The 13,492-nt window shown below is 57.7% G+C and overlaps 3 protein-coding genes across 17 annotated transcripts; all 3 read left to right on the top strand.

Annotated features, from left to right (window-relative positions):
- The first annotated feature begins 128 nt into the window (after positions 1–128).
- LOC119126659 (hamartin-like) lies at positions 129–6,102 on the top strand. 4 transcript variants are annotated; one of them, XM_037257932.1, is made up of 22 exons: positions 129–228; positions 713–822; positions 1,027–1,133; positions 1,222–1,374; positions 1,608–1,752; positions 1,837–1,991; positions 2,066–2,139; positions 2,217–2,353; positions 2,416–2,498; positions 2,578–2,686; positions 2,762–2,841; positions 2,906–2,966; positions 3,181–3,395; positions 3,461–3,612; positions 3,675–3,718; positions 3,816–3,994; positions 4,066–4,248; positions 4,308–4,418; positions 4,484–4,584; positions 4,666–4,881; positions 5,040–5,147; positions 5,313–6,102. In XM_037257932.1, the coding sequence occupies exons 2-22, from the start codon at positions 714–716 to the stop codon at positions 5,773–5,775; spliced, it is 2,985 nt and encodes a 994-aa protein (XP_037113827.1). In that variant the 5' UTR covers positions 129–228; position 713; the 3' UTR covers positions 5,776–6,102. The 4 variants fall into 4 exon arrangements, with proteins under 4 accessions (XP_037113827.1, XP_037113825.1, XP_037113826.1 ...); XM_037257930.1 differs by lacking the exons at positions 5,040–5,147; positions 5,313–6,102 and having other exon boundaries at positions 3,184–3,395; positions 4,484–4,617; positions 4,694–4,843; XM_037257931.1 differs by lacking the exons at positions 5,040–5,147; positions 5,313–6,102 and having other exon boundaries at positions 3,825–3,994; positions 4,484–4,617; positions 4,694–4,843.
- A 242-nt stretch (positions 6,103–6,344) lies between these two features.
- ak8 (adenylate kinase 8) lies at positions 6,345–9,498 on the top strand. 6 transcript variants are annotated; one of them, XR_005098680.1, is made up of 15 exons: positions 6,345–6,442; positions 6,818–6,942; positions 7,033–7,117; positions 7,218–7,267; positions 7,323–7,433; positions 7,511–7,579; positions 7,655–7,736; positions 7,826–7,897; positions 7,963–8,160; positions 8,253–8,375; positions 8,440–8,529; positions 8,595–8,736; positions 8,871–8,991; positions 9,089–9,188; positions 9,269–9,498. XR_005098680.1 is itself a non-coding variant. In XM_037257985.1 (15 exons), exons 2-15 carry the CDS (start codon positions 6,838–6,840, stop codon positions 9,368–9,370), a joined length of 1,332 nt encoding a protein of 443 aa, XP_037113880.1. In that variant the 5' UTR covers positions 6,345–6,442; positions 6,818–6,837; the 3' UTR covers positions 9,371–9,498. The 6 variants fall into 6 exon arrangements, 4 of the variants coding, with proteins under 4 accessions (XP_037113880.1, XP_037113879.1, XP_037113882.1 ...); XM_037257985.1 differs by having other exon boundaries at positions 8,296–8,375; positions 8,440–8,506; positions 8,871–8,939; XM_037257984.1 differs by having other exon boundaries at positions 8,871–8,939.
- A 387-nt stretch (positions 9,499–9,885) lies between these two features.
- tti2 (TELO2 interacting protein 2) lies at positions 9,886–13,492 on the top strand. Of its 7 annotated transcripts, none has more exons than XM_037257973.1 (10): positions 9,886–10,264; positions 10,687–11,133; positions 11,215–11,387; positions 11,458–11,524; positions 11,607–11,735; positions 11,818–11,910; positions 11,984–12,165; positions 12,234–12,377; positions 12,788–12,964; positions 13,059–13,492. In XM_037257973.1, the coding sequence occupies exons 1-10, from the start codon at positions 10,253–10,255 to the stop codon at positions 13,114–13,116; spliced, it is 1,482 nt and encodes a 493-aa protein (XP_037113868.1). In that variant the 5' UTR covers positions 9,886–10,252; the 3' UTR covers positions 13,117–13,492. The 7 variants fall into 7 exon arrangements, with proteins under 7 accessions (XP_037113868.1, XP_037113867.1, XP_037113864.1 ...); XM_037257972.1 differs by having other exon boundaries at positions 9,888–10,152; positions 12,796–12,964; XM_037257969.1 differs by having other exon boundaries at positions 9,888–10,152; positions 10,527–11,133; positions 12,796–12,964.

Raw genomic sequence — 13,492 nt, 5'->3', positions numbered from 1 at the left:
CAGGAGGGTCGCGGCCCACGGGCGAGCTGGAGCGTAACCCTTCATTTAGTTTGGGGGGGTTTTTTCACTTGAGAAAAACTCGAGCGTTGACTTTTCCACACTTTTTCTCCTTGCCGCGAACGCCGCTCGAAGCATTGATTGACAGGCGCAGGTGTCGGATTGCCCGTTGTGGGCGGGACATTAGATGCTCAACATGGCGGCGTCCCGCTCTGCTCAACGCGTCTGAAGGTAAAAAACCCCAACAACTAGACAAACTTTGAAATTTTTCAACCTTACGTCAACGAGCTCGCGTTCGCGTTGACGTCACCGCGAGTCGCCCGTGGAGCTGGTTGGCTCATCGAAAGCCATTTCGTAACAATAATGGCTTTGTGTTTGCGTGACAGCTGTTAGCATGTTAGCTCTGCGCAAGGCTAACCGAGTGGCTGCTGCGCAAGCCTGTTGCGCACGTGACGGAGCAAAGGTGGCTGCGCGTGATATTAGGAAGTGGCTAACTTGACAAATAAGTTGAAATGGATCGGTTACCATGGTGACGTGGGACCACCTAAACCTCCATTTGAAATGGCTGTTTCTGCCTCTATTGCATCATTCAAACTTTTGAGGGTTTAGTCAATGTTGTGATTATTATTTTTTCCTAACTATGCATAATCCATAAAAACTGTCTGTGTGTTGGGTGTTTGTGTTTATTTGTGAGTGTGTTTCTTGGTATGCGCAGGATGTCCAAGGAGCAGGTGAGCATTGGTGAGCTCCTGCTCTCATTGGACAGTTCAGACCTACAGGAGGCGGAGCAAGGCCGAGTGGCAATTAGCCACCAGCTGAGTTCAGGTGCGCTACCTGATCCGAGTGGCCTTGACAGTAGCCTCGCCCGCCCCTCGCTTGCATGCGCACGTGGGGGCCTGCCTGCCTGCCTGCCTGCCTGCCTGCCTTTGTGCGTCACTTTGTGCGTCACTTTGTGCGTCACTTTGTGCGTCACTTTGTGCGTCACTTTGTGCGGCTGTTGGCCGTGTTGACGGCAATGTGTCCTGGCAGACAAAGGAGGCGCTGTGCTCAGCAGTCTGGTGGATTTCTACTTGAACTCTTCTTCGTGTGCCTCGGCTTTGACGCTGCTCTCCTCCATCCGAGAACCTCTACACAAGGTTGCGCGCACACACGTTGTTTTCTGCACATTGGTGTAGCCTCCCTTTTAATATAGCATGGCCGTGTGCGTCGGCGTGCTCCTCTCAGGCCCTGCTGGACAAACTGAATGAGGCGGTGTCCAGGCCGGCGAGCCGGTTGGCCGCCGTCACTCTGCTCGGTCACGTGATCAGCGGGCAGCCGCCATGGATTCATCACGTCAGCCGATCACCTCTGCTCACCTCGCTGCTACGCTGCCTCAAGGTGAAACGCGCGCACGCTAAACTCATGCGCAGACACACTCGTGTGAAGAACATCTCCGGATTGAAGGCTGCTGGTGGGCTCCGAGCGGATGGGGAAGAAGCTTCTCAGCGCTTTTGTCTCCAGTAGACTCCATGAGGCCAAGAGCATGAAAGAGTCGCCCGCGGCTGCTTATTTACTTTTGTCTTGGAATGGCGTGTGAAATAGCAAGCAAGCTGCCACGTTGTGCCTTTTAGAGCGACGGCGATGTGATGATGCTGGTCCCTGGAGTGCTGGTGATCGTGACGCTCTTACCCATGATCCCTCAGGCCGCCAAGCAACACATCTATGACTTCTTTGACGTCTTTGGACGCCTGGCATCATGGAGCCTCAAAAACCCCGGTGATGCGTGCAGGCAGCAGTTAGCGTCTTAGCTGGTCCCTTTCATATTTGCGCTTGTAAACGTGAGTTGCGCCCGCCGCACAGGCCACGCCCCCGCATCCCACCTGGTCCACCTTCACGCCGGAGCGTACGCCTTATTCCACCGCTTGTACGGAATGTTCCCGTGTAACTTCCTGTCGTACTTGCGCCTGCACTACAGCATGAAGGAAAACCTGGACACCTTCCACCGTGTGGTCAAGGTATACGGTTGACGCCGCGACTTGACCCTGTGTGACCAATGTTGTTGATGTTGTTTTTTTGGGTCCCGTGTCAGCCAATGTTGGACCACGTGCGTGTTCATCCTGAGCTGGTGAGTGGGACTCCGGATTCGGAAGTGGATCCTTCCAGGTCAGTTGGTGCCCCCGCCCAAAGTCACCCTGCGGACTGATGAGAATTTTATTGAAATGTCCAATTTGTGGCATCAGGTGGCGTGGCTACGAGGTTCACGACATCATCGTGGAGTGCTCCCGAGTCTCCCTGGACCCTCTGGAGTCCTCCTGTGATGAGCGCACACTAGCCCCGCCCCTACCCACTCACCCTGACCAAACCTGCCTCGTCGGCGGTGAGTCACTTGCGCCCTTCACCTTGCCGTCTGTCCCTGACCGCTGCCGGTTGTCTCCTCAGCGTGCGGCAGCGAGGACGCCGCCCGGACGCACACTTGGTCCCTCTTGGAAAGTGTGCTCCACGTGGACCGCCCGGACGTGCGTGTGCGTAGCGTGTGAATGGCGTGGCAGATGTGACCATTTCTGTTGCACGTTTATGGTGATGATATGGTCACGTGTCCAGCTCGACGTCACATGGAGCCCCTCCTCTCAATGTGGTTTGTCGACCCCGCCTCCAGAAAAGGTGGCCGTAAGCCCCGACCACCCCCTGAATAGAAACAACTCGCTTTCAGGTGACACACACACACACACACACACACATCCAGCATATATGCGCATGCTTGTCTACATGCTTGGTGTGTGTTCAGGTGCAAAATGTGCATCGCCGTGCGCGGGCCCAGCCACAGGCGACGGTTCAGACAGCGCCCGGCGTGCAGACGTTTCCCAGGTGCCTCTTTTCCAGCCTTGTCTTTTGGAGGAGCAACAGGATGAGCTTCTGTCACTTCCCGCAGGTCCGAGAGCAGCCCATCAGGATGGAGGACGTGGGGCCAGCGCTTCGCCATGCCGTTGAAGGTGAGCTCAAGCGCCGGGCTCCGCCCGAAGCCACGCCCATCACCTTTGATTGGATGCTCCGCCCAAGCCATCCATCCATCGCACGCACTGTCAACACACCCCTTTGACTATCCCACTCTCCCTCTGCATCATTCGACCCGCCCACCCACCCAGCCAGCCAGCCAGCCAGCGCCGCGTGTCACCTCTCCCCTCTGACCTTTTCTTTTCTCTCCAGCAGGCCCGGCCTGCCCAGCGCGGCCCCGCCCTTCTTCCTCCCTGCCTTCCCTCCCCCTCACCTCCACGCCCGCCCGCCGCCAAATCCCACCCGTGTCCGACTTAGCCCCTCCTCCTCCCTGCCCCGATTCGCCGGGCCCCGCCCCCTCTTACGACTTCCTGTTTGAGTTGGCGCTTCCCCGCGCTGCCCTTTTGTTTGTGAAGAACAAGGCGCAGGTAACCGACCTCGGCCCCGTCGACGGCCGCATCGATGACCTCGGCGCCGCTTTTTGCCCGTGCAGGAGGCGCAGCGTAAGATGGCGGCCCAGCACCGTGAGAAGCGCGACAATGACGAGGAGGACGATCTGACCGCTGCGTCTCCTCTGGACTTGTTGGACTGCCTCATTGCCCACGGACACGACACGCACGCTGCTAGCGTTAGCCTTAGCCGGAGGTGACGCAAAATTAAAAGCAAGCTCATCACTGCCCAATAATTGAATTCATTTTTGTATGCAGGTCTTCGGCCTCGGGCAAGCTGTTGGATCGCAACCCTTGTGCAGGTAAACGTGAAAGCATGAAAGAAAAGCAAAGGCCTTGGCTGTTTGATTGATTTTTTTCATGGATTGATATGAACGTCCGAAATTCGCATGTGCACACGCGTGTCAGGAGGCTGCGCGCAGGCGGAGGACGCGGAGGTGCTGCGGCGAGGCCTGCAGCTGGCGCAGGCTCAGCTGCAGTACGAGCGCTTCAAACGTCAGCAGCACGCCATCAGGAACCGACGCCTCCTACGGCGGGTGGTCAGCGCCGCCGCACTGGAGGAGCGGACCGTCGCCATGGTACGGTTGGTATCGGCGCTCGCCCGTGGCTACTCCATGCCGGAGGTTGTGCTTTTCCGCCGCTCGGGCAGTACGCTCAGCTGGCGCTGCAGGACGAGGAGACGAGGGCGCTGACGAGCAGCCTGGAGGCCGAGCAGCGGCGCTGCGCTCGACTGCGGCTGGACGCCGGCAAGCACGGGCAACAGCTGCAGGCGCACGTGCAACACTTGCTCCGGCAGGAGCAGGAACACCGCGCGCAATGTCTGGCGCTGCAGGTGAGTGACGCTCACGCTCTCCTGCAATTGGTTGACAGTTGACTGATTGGCCGTTCCAGAGCGAGCTTCAGGAGTGTCAGGTGAAGATGAGGGATTTGGAGACGCAGCTTCAGAAGGCCAGGCACAGGGCTTCCGAGGCCGAGCGCCACTTGAGCCGGCTGTCGCTCAAGGTGAGTGGGCGAGGGCGGGTCCACCGTCAAATGCAGGCCATGACTGCGACGACGTCCCGTTTCAGTTGAGCGGCAGCGACGAGTTGCGCCGGCAGAGCTTCCTGCTCAACCGACAACTGATTGTGCTCACAGAAACCAACAAAGCTCTCACGCGCCGACTGGACGCGCTGCAGCCGCCGCCCACGCCACCCGCCGCACTGTCGGTACACGCGCGCGACATCCGACGGGACGTTTGAGCTCACCGTAGCGAGATGTGCACGCACTTTGTTCTCCAGGAGGCAAGCGAGCCGGGCGGCGGCGCCCGCCGAGAGTTCGGTCGTGCCAAGGAGGCGGAGCAGGAGCACAGGCAGAAGCTGGAAGCGGCCAATCACAGAGCGGCCGAGCTGGACAAGCAACTGGCCCACAAGGAGACGCTCGTAGAACTTCACAAGGAGCTGTTAGACGACCACAAGAGGCGCAGCAGGTTTGTCTTTGTCTGTCTGTCTGTCTGTCTGTCTGTCTGTCTGTCTGTCTGTCTGTCTGTCTGTCTGTCTGTCTGTCTGTCTGTCTGTCTGTCTGTCTGTCTGTGTGTGTGTGTGTGCCCTGAAATGCACGCACTTGCTCTCTCTTCTGTCTTGTCAGGGGGGAGCTGTCAGCATGCGAGGCCCAATGCGCAACGCTGCGGAAGACGGTGCAGAGTCTGCAGAGCGAGATGCTTCACCTCTACAGCGTCGTGGATGCTCTCAGCAGGTCAAACACACACACACACACACACACACATCTTCACATGATGATGTCAGCACGCAACCATTTCGACGTCATTCCGTTGTCACGGTAGTTGTGCAATGGTGAGGTCACAGGAAGCGGAGGCCTTCTCATGACAACAGCCTGATGTCATCATCTTTCGTCCCGCAGGCCCGCCCTGGAAGAGCCCGATCTCCGGACGTCCTCTTCCTCGGTCGTGAACGGCGCGTGCCGCCTGTCCACTTCGCCCCTCCTCTTCCCCGCCGGCGCTTCATCGTCGTCGCCCCTCTCGCCGTCCCCCAACGAGTCGCCGTTGGCGATTGGCTCCTTCCTGGAGCAGAGGGCATGGCAGCTCTTCAGACCGGCCAATCACAGTCCGGAGGAGGAGGCGGCGGCGGCGCAGCCAGAGAACAAGGATGATGAGGATGACCGAGACGACGGTGAAGATGAAAAGCTGAAGGAAGATGAGGAGGTCCGGACAGGAAGTCCGGGCGGGGACGGCGACCTCCTGGCAGGAAGTCCTCCGGTGCGGGCCCGCCTGTCGGCCCCGCCCTCCGGCCCATCACCGGCCATCGTGCCAAGACGGCGCGAGCTGAGCATCATGGACTACGACCACGTGACGGCGCACATGTGACGACGGCCGTTTTGATTCTCGTCAATGAGAAGGCGAGAAAATAAAGGGATTAAACCTCACGCCGACGTTTGGGCTTTTATTTCGGGTCACGTGCAACACAAGTGATGAAGTTCATTTTCTTAAAATGTTTTGATTTTATTCTTGTAAAATGTTTTCCTTTTTTATCCCCCAGGAGGGTTTTTGAGTTTTTCCTTACCCCCCTGGGAGTTTAAGATCAGGGTTGATGTTGAGAGTAATTGTCAATTATTGTGCACGTGAAGAAGCCCTTTGAGACTTGCTTGTGATTTAGGGCTATATAAATAAACTTGACTTGATCTGAATGGACAAATGTCATTGAAATACTTTAAAAAAAAAAAGGGGTTTAATTCGCAATTGTATTTTTATCCATCTCTTGTGGCTGTTCTGCCTTCAGTTTCTCTACAACTGCTGTATTTCTATCCATCCATCCATTCATTCATTTTCTATCCCGCTTGTCCCCACGGGGGTATTTGCGCTTGGAATTCTTCCCCCCACCACACTACGTCCGTTTGACGCGTTGACTTGTGTACGTCAACCACGTGACGTATGTTGGTGACGTCATGACGCTACGCAAACGCAGACAGCGTTGCCGGGACGACGATCAAGGCGTCCCACCGCGGCGGAAAGAGCAACGAGACTTTTCTTCCAGGTAAAAGGTGAAAAAATGGGTATTTTACGAGTACGGAGTCTATCCCTCAACTCTGAGTTGCCCTACTCTGAGATTCCAGAACAGCTGATGTTTTCAACAGTTGGGCTAACGCGAAGCTAAGCTAACTCTAAAGCTACGCTGCCAAGTCCGACTCCAGTCTTTTGTGGCACCTTTGGGCTTTTCAAAATGCGAGGCTCGTTTCAAGTCTTATGCCATAATCAAGTATCTGCCTGCCTGCCTGCCTGCCTGTCTGTCTGTCTGTGTCTGTCTGTTACTATTCCGCCCATTCTGTCTGTCTGTCACTGATACGCCCGCCCGCCCATCCATCCATCCATCCGTCCATCCAACCTTCCTTTTTTCCAACCGTCACCCAAGCCATCCATCTGGTCTTCCCGATGGAGGCCAAAGTGATGATGATGGAGGAGAGCGTTCAGCCCCTCCGAGTCCCCCCTCAGATGTCCATCTATGCCGACCAGCACAATATTATCCACCTGGTGCAGGTGAGGCACCGCAAAGGTTTGCCCGTGGCTGGCGCCGCTCGCTCAGAGGTCACTCACGAGCGGGTCACTTGACTTCCGCGTTGCTCTCAGACCATGGTATCTAGCCTGGCTGTGGACCAGCCCGAAGACCCCATCGCATACCTTCTGCTTCTGCTGCAGGACAGCAGCGTGCACGGTCAGCCACCTCGCCGTCCACGACTCGAACGAACAGCAGATGGCGCTGTCACTTAACACCTTGGTGCTCCTTGCATTCAATTTGCTCTGCCGCGTGTCAGTTCCCAGGGTGGTCCTGCTGGGTGCCCCCGCCGTGGGCAAAACCACTCTGGTGAGTCGAGCCATCGTGACGTCGGCGTCACGTGACCGAAACGTGTCTCCGTCAGGCCGGGCGACTGTGCGCCGACCTGGGAGCTGTGCACGTCACCATGGAGACGCTCCTGGACGACCCATCGCCTGCGGGCCAAGAGGCGCGCCGCCACGCGCTCAAGCAAGAGGTACGCGTATGCGCGCGCGCGCACATGCGCAACACCTCGCCGGCTCAACAGGCGCGTTTGTGCGTGCGCGTGCTCAGGAGGTGCCTGACGATCTTCTGGTGAGCTTGATTCAAGGCAGACTCAAAGAGTCTGACTGCTTCAACACGGTACGGGCACAGGATCATGTTTCCATTCGGGGGGGTTTTTCCGCCCGTTTGAGGGCGCCGTTCGGTGCCTTCCAGGGCTGGGTGCTGGACGGGCTCCCGCAAACTCGGCTGCAGGCTCGCAGTCTCCAGCAGGGCGGCGTCATTCCCAAACACGTGGGTAGGTTTCTTCTGTGCGAGGCACCCGCGCGCCTGTTTGGGCAGCTGTTTGCGTGTCTGGAAGTGACGTGAGGCGACGTGTCGCGGCAGTTCTGCTGGTGGCCGGTGAAGACGTTCTCCTGGAGCGCCACCGCGGCAGGCTGCTGGACCCGCTGACCAGAGGTAGCTGCTTGCGGCCCGGCAGGCGGAACTGCGCCGGCGTGACGCGGCTTCCTGTGCTCGCTCAGACGTGTACCACGAGACCTTCGCGCGACCCCGCGAGGAGGCGGCGCGGCGCGCCGAGAAGAGCGCCGACGCCCACGTCGGGGCTCTGAGAGCCCACCTGCAGCGCTATCGTTGCAAGGTCACCGGCTTGAGCTCCGCCTACCGACACATCCTCACCACAGTGGACGCCGACCAGCCGCCGCTCGACGTTTACCAGCAAGGTCAAAACCAAAACGTTTTCCGAGAAGCCATCGAACTTACTGAAAAATGTGCCCGCGCGCGCGTGCGTGCGTGCGTGCGTGCGTGCGTGCAGCCCTGGCCTTCCTGCGGACTCGGCGCTGTTCCCGAACTCCCAGGGTTCTCCTGTTGGGGCCGCCGGGCTCAGGGAAGAGACTTCAAGCCAAGATGCTGGCAGACAAATACAAGATGGTGGACGGTATGTGCGCGCACACTCCGAGGTGAACGCGCGCGCACTGATGCCTCGTCCGTCGCCTTGTCAGTCTGTTGCAGTGACCTCCTTCGTTGGGCCGAAGCCGACCCGTCTTCAGTGGGAGAAGAAGTTCGAACGTACGTGCAGCACAACCGGACAGGTGAGCGGAGTTTGCTCGCAATTCCGATGGCGAGGGCTTCTGAGGCATTTGTGTGTGTTTTCCAGTTCCAAAAAGTGTCTCTTGGAAAGTCTTTCAAGAGCGACTGGACGGTGCGGACTGCAGCCAGCGCGGTTGGATCCTTCACCACCTGCCGTGCGACCTGCAGCACGCCAAACACTTAACGGAGTCCCTCAACGCCCCCAACAGGTTACAAGTGCGCACTGCCGCACGCACACAACAACTCTCATTTTGTGACTTGTGTGTGTGTGTGTGTGTGTGTGTGTGTGTGTGTGTGTGTGTGTGTGTGTGTGTGTGTGTGTGTGTGTGTGTGTGCGCGGCAGAGTTTTCTTCCTGGAGTTGACTGATGACGTTTGTTTACAAAGAACCACAATCACCCCGGTTCATCCCAGGTCAGTTGCGACGCCAAATCAAATCTTCTCTAATCGAAGCAACGTTTCAATGGTGCGCCTCAAAACAAAAATCCTCCTATCCTCCGTTAAAGACAAGTACACGATTGCCAACGCAGCCATTTGGTCATGTGATGTCACTTTTTGTTCAGCGTCCACGCGGCACCTGGCGACGTCAGCCAATGTCTTGACAACACACGTAGTGTCACGCAAGCGCTCGGTGTGTACAGGACACACACCGCAGGCCTGCAGGTACGCGCACGCACACACACAGTGATCATCCATCTTCATTTGTGGCATTGACCTTTGTATGTGCGTGCACGTGTGTTTAGTGTGTGTTTCCAGATGGCGTGCACGTGGATGCAGATCAGGATCCCCAGTGTGTGTTTGAGGCTTTAGACAAACAACTCACCATACAAACACACGCACATTGACGCGCACACACACACACACACACACACACACGCAAAGTGCAGTTCAACGTTTGTCTGTCTCTCTCTCTCAATCTCTGGAGCTGTCCAATCAATGTGAATAAAATCAGTGCCCATGCCTGTCGATGTCACGACTCGTCCGTGGTTTCTGTCCGTCTGTGTACTCGCCCCTCCCTTCCTGTGTCAACTCACAGTCAATGTACTAATCCCAGTCACCTGCCACTTGTTACCTGTCTCGTATTTAAGTCCTGTCTGCGTGTCACTCCAGCCCCGGTCGGATCGTTGTTGTTGTGTTCATGTCATGATGTCTTTTGTTTCACGTCGTTGTCGGTCAGTCCTGTTGTTGGTTTTGTTAGTAAGTTATGTCAGTTTACCGAGTCTGTTAGTTTGATTGTTTGGGGGGGTGCGTGTGTTGATGAAGCGTGACTCTTTGAAGGCAAGTGGGGTGGGTTCAAAGTGTCGTGGCGCTTCAATAGCTCGATGGCGCCATCAAGCGGTAAACGATACCACCGAATGATTGTCGGCTCCACAGCAACAAGAAAGCCAATGGTAGCAATAATGTTTGCGTTTTAGCTGTAGGTGTGTAGCGCAAATAGGACATGCGTAAGAAACGGTGTCATAACATCGCTACTGAACAGTTTTGCGACTTTGAAGACGCAACTTCGACCCGAGGAACCTTTGGCGACGGACAGCCTGTTTGCCTTGTTTTTAGTTCCGGGGTACACTTTTGACTGACGGACGCTCCCGAGGCGGAGCTGTGCCTTGACGCCATTCTCTTTTTGGAGGTGTTTATATTCTTTTTGTCCTCATCCAAATGGTTCCTTCCAGCGTCTTCTTGTAAAAGGTCAACTCAACCGGAATGTATATATTTATTGCGCACCGCTGATGTGCTTAAACGTACGACTTTTAAACGCGTCTTATTTTTGTGTCGTGCGGTGTTTCCAATCTGAAATTCGTATCGAATTTAAAGATGGATTTTGGCCTTTCGGTGGTTAAAATGGTGAAGATCCAAATGATTCTGTAGAGGTGGAGCGCTTGATCCACAACTGCACGATTATCAACTTGTAGTCTTAGACCTTGGGACTCCATTTGTCCCAGAATCAAATATAGTTTTGGCATCGGGTGGACTTGCTCTACCTCCGAAATTCTCCCTTTCCAGGAGCATCTTCCCTCTTTTTGTTCGGTCGTCATCAAGAGCGCGCGAGGAAATTGTGAAATTTGGGGATCATGTTTCGAAAACTGTGAAAGCTGTCAATGAAGACAAGGAGTGAAACAACAGTATGGGTGTGACCCTCTAACTTTGTGTGCCAGCCAGCCAGCCAGCCATGACGGACTTTTCCCGGTTGTTTGATGAGCTTGAGCTGGATGACTATGAGAGGCCCCTCTCCTCCGCCTCGCTCCCACCCGTCGCCGCGCTCCTACCTGAGCTGCGGCGGCGTTTGGTCAGCCGACCCCCGGACCCAAGTCTGTCCATCCACGGAATGGGCCGGCTCCTCCGAGCGGCCGATCCCCTTTGGCTGCTGGGCCCGGCCGGCGGACCGGAGGCGCCGTACGTCTCGGTGGTCTGCGCTCTGATCGGCCGCGCCGCCCCGCCGCCCGATGACGTCCCCGCGCCGCATCCCTACGCGTCCAATGTGGCCGCCGTGGCGGCTGCCCTGCAAGCGCTGCTGGCAAAATTGCAAGCGGCGGGGCCTGACCGGCGCGTCCGGACCCTGACGCTGGCCCTGGCCCCGCACGTGTGTGTGTTTGCTGCCCCGCACATGGAGGTCAGTTTCACAATTAGACAAACAATGTCGCGTGCATGCGTGCGTGCCGATTTGTGTGCGAATTGTCGTCCACGCCCGCAGGAGCGAGCGTGGACCAGCCGTGCTTCCAGAGAGGCGTGTGGCCGTCTGGAATCGCAATTGTTGGCAGCGGGAGGTTGGCGAGACTCCGCCCACATGCTGACAGGGGGCGGGCCTGACGGCGAGGCCGGCATCCTGGGGGCGGTCCTGGATGTGGTGCGGCCAGCGCTCGAAAGGTGCGGGTGCCCGCCGTCGCACCACGTCGCTCCTTCGGGAGGTGTTAACCGACGAGCGCCCGCGTTTCAGGGAAGCGCGGCGGCAGTGCGACCGAGTCGATGAGGTGGACTCGGCGTTAGCGTGGACGCTCCTGCGGGTGGGTCACGCGGGCGGGCGGGCGAGCCGGCCGCCGGGCCCATCGTCCCGGCCTTGAGTGCTGTCGTTGTGAGCGCGCGCAGGTGCCGCGCCCCTTCCTGGCACCTGTGCTGCCCCGCCTCCTGGGCCCCGCCCTCCTCCTCAGCGACCACCAAGGCGGCGACAAGTGCATGCTGGGAATTCGCTGCCTGCACCATATTGTCAGCAACACGGTGGGAGCACACACTCAGCCAGCCGGCCGCATGTCTCGTACCTCGACTGACCGGCATTTTGTCACTCCCGCTCAATCGGCAGGCTGCCAGCGAACTGCGCGCGTTGAACCGGGCGGACGTCATGTACGAGGCGCTGTTCCGACATCTGCACGGCACCGACGCCGACGTCATGCAGGTAACGAGGTAACAAGGTAACGCCCGCGCTACCGTGCTCACCCTCTCTCACCTGGCCGGGCGGGCGGGCCTAGCTGCTCCTGCCTTGCCTGTTGGACCTGCTGGCCGTTTTGGAGAGTCCCCCTTCGGCGGCCCCCCGCGCGGCGGCCCCTCGCCACCACCGCGTGCTGCGCCTGCTGCTCACGCGAATGGAGGCCGAGCACAAGGTGGCGCTCAGGAGAGTCTACGCGCAGGCGCTGCCGGCCTACCTGCACAGGTGTGCGTGCGTGCGTGCGTGCGTGTGTGCGCGTCCAGCCCTTTCACCCCCCCCCCCTGTGACTTTAGGATGGGTGTGAGCGCGTGTCGCCACTTTGCCCGTCTGAGTCGCGTGGTGCCAGCCTACCTGGAGGTCGGCGACGGCCTCGAAGAGCTCAGCCGACTGTACGCCCTGGAAGCCCTCTGGCAAATCCTCACGGCGGCGTGGCCACGGTCAGACTCGCTTTGGCTGTTCTCTGCTGCTTCTGAAATGACTTTGTGAAGCAATTTGCTGAGCGCAAGCAAACGGAAAAAAGACGTTTTGATCGGGCGCCCGTCGGCAGCGTTAGCGCCCCCGAGCTATCTGTTGTTTGAAATCATTCATTCATTCCCGGTTGCCTGAGCCACTTTGAGCGTTTCCATCTAAAAAGAAAAAAAAAAAAAAAAAGTCCTTGCCTCGTTTTCAACTCGTTTTGAATGCAACTTTCGGAGCGACGCAAAGAGCGGCGAGCCTCCGCAGTCACGACAAACGTGTGCTTGTGGTGAGCCAAACTTGCAGCCACCATGCTTGCTTCAAAGTCCTTTTCAGAAAGTGTGAAAGAAACGCCAAAAGACTTCTTGTGAAAATTTTGACTGTGGAAAAGTGTGGCAGTTGCGGCTCAGCGCGCGCCATCGGCATGTGGCTCCCGTGTTTGCTGCGTCTGCTGGTGGACGCCGAGTGGCCCGAGCCCCGCCTCCGCCCCGACGTCTGCCGCCGGCTCGGCCGCCGGGCCGCCCGATGCGTGGCCCTGCTGGATGCCGCCGCCCGCGGACGCCTGCAGGTAGGTGAACACGACGCTGGTGCGTCTGCGTTTTCTGTTTGCCACACGTGTACGGCAGGCGCCGTTTCCAGCTAACACGAGCGTTTTGTGTCAGTGCGCGCTGGAGCAGGTGGACGCCGGCTGTTGTGCTCCCGAGGTGGCGAGTCTCCTAGCGACGGTAACCGCGGCAAGCGGCAAGAGCCCATCCTGTTGCCCCGTCTGCGCCGACGGCGCCTGGACCCGAGCGGAAGCGTCGGCACGTCGGTGCGCGTGCCCGAGCGCCACACCCGAGTGAGGCCTCCTCCCGACAAGCCCGGCCGCTCGGACTTTGACCTCCTCTGGCGCTGGTCGGCTCTTGACCTCCGCCGGCGCGAGCTCGTCAATTGAAATTCGATAAACCAAGGATATCGATCCAAAAATGAAAAATGTTATTTTTTTTTCTCCTCCATTGTTTTCACCCATTCCATTCTCCCGAGCATCCAGGTGCTACTATCAATCTCAAATTGTATAGTAAGGCTATTTTCAATAATTAAAAAAAAAAACCACAAC

This window comes from Syngnathus acus, chromosome 9, assembly GCF_901709675.1.
Source record: "Syngnathus acus chromosome 9, fSynAcu1.2, whole genome shotgun sequence".
Lineage (NCBI taxonomy): Eukaryota > Metazoa > Chordata > Actinopteri > Syngnathiformes > Syngnathidae > Syngnathus > Syngnathus acus.
This window is presented reverse-complemented; position numbering and strand designations above follow the sequence as displayed.

Excerpts from the sequence above, each read along its gene's own strand:
- tti2 (XM_037257967.1), top strand. Across the intron at positions 11,388-11,457 it reads GTGCGGCCAGCGCTCGAAAG|GGAAGCGCGGCGGCAGTGCG; the intron begins GTGCGGGTGCCC and ends CCCGCGTTTCAG. Across the intron at positions 11,911-11,983 it reads CCGACGCCGACGTCATGCAG|CTGCTCCTGCCTTGCCTGTT; the intron begins GTAACGAGGTAA and ends GGGCGGGCCTAG.
- LOC119126659 (XM_037257932.1), top strand. The coding sequence starts at position 714 with ATGTCCAAGGAGCAGGTGAGCATTGGTGAGCTCCTGCTCTCATTGGAC. Across the intron at positions 1,134-1,221 it reads TCCGAGAACCTCTACACAAG|GCCCTGCTGGACAAACTGAA; the intron begins GTTGCGCGCACA and ends TGCTCCTCTCAG. Across the intron at positions 2,687-2,761 it reads TAGAAACAACTCGCTTTCAG|GTGCAAAATGTGCATCGCCG; the intron begins GTGACACACACA and ends GTGTGTGTTCAG.
- ak8 (XM_037257984.1), top strand. The coding sequence starts at position 6,838 with ATGGAGGCCAAAGTGATGATGATGGAGGAGAGCGTTCAGCCCCTCCGA. Across the intron at positions 8,161-8,252 it reads GCTCGACGTTTACCAGCAAG|CCCTGGCCTTCCTGCGGACT; the intron begins GTCAAAACCAAA and ends GCGTGCGTGCAG. Across the intron at positions 8,940-9,088 it reads ATCACCCCGGTTCATCCCAG|CGTCCACGCGGCACCTGGCG; the intron begins GTCAGTTGCGAC and ends CTTTTTGTTCAG.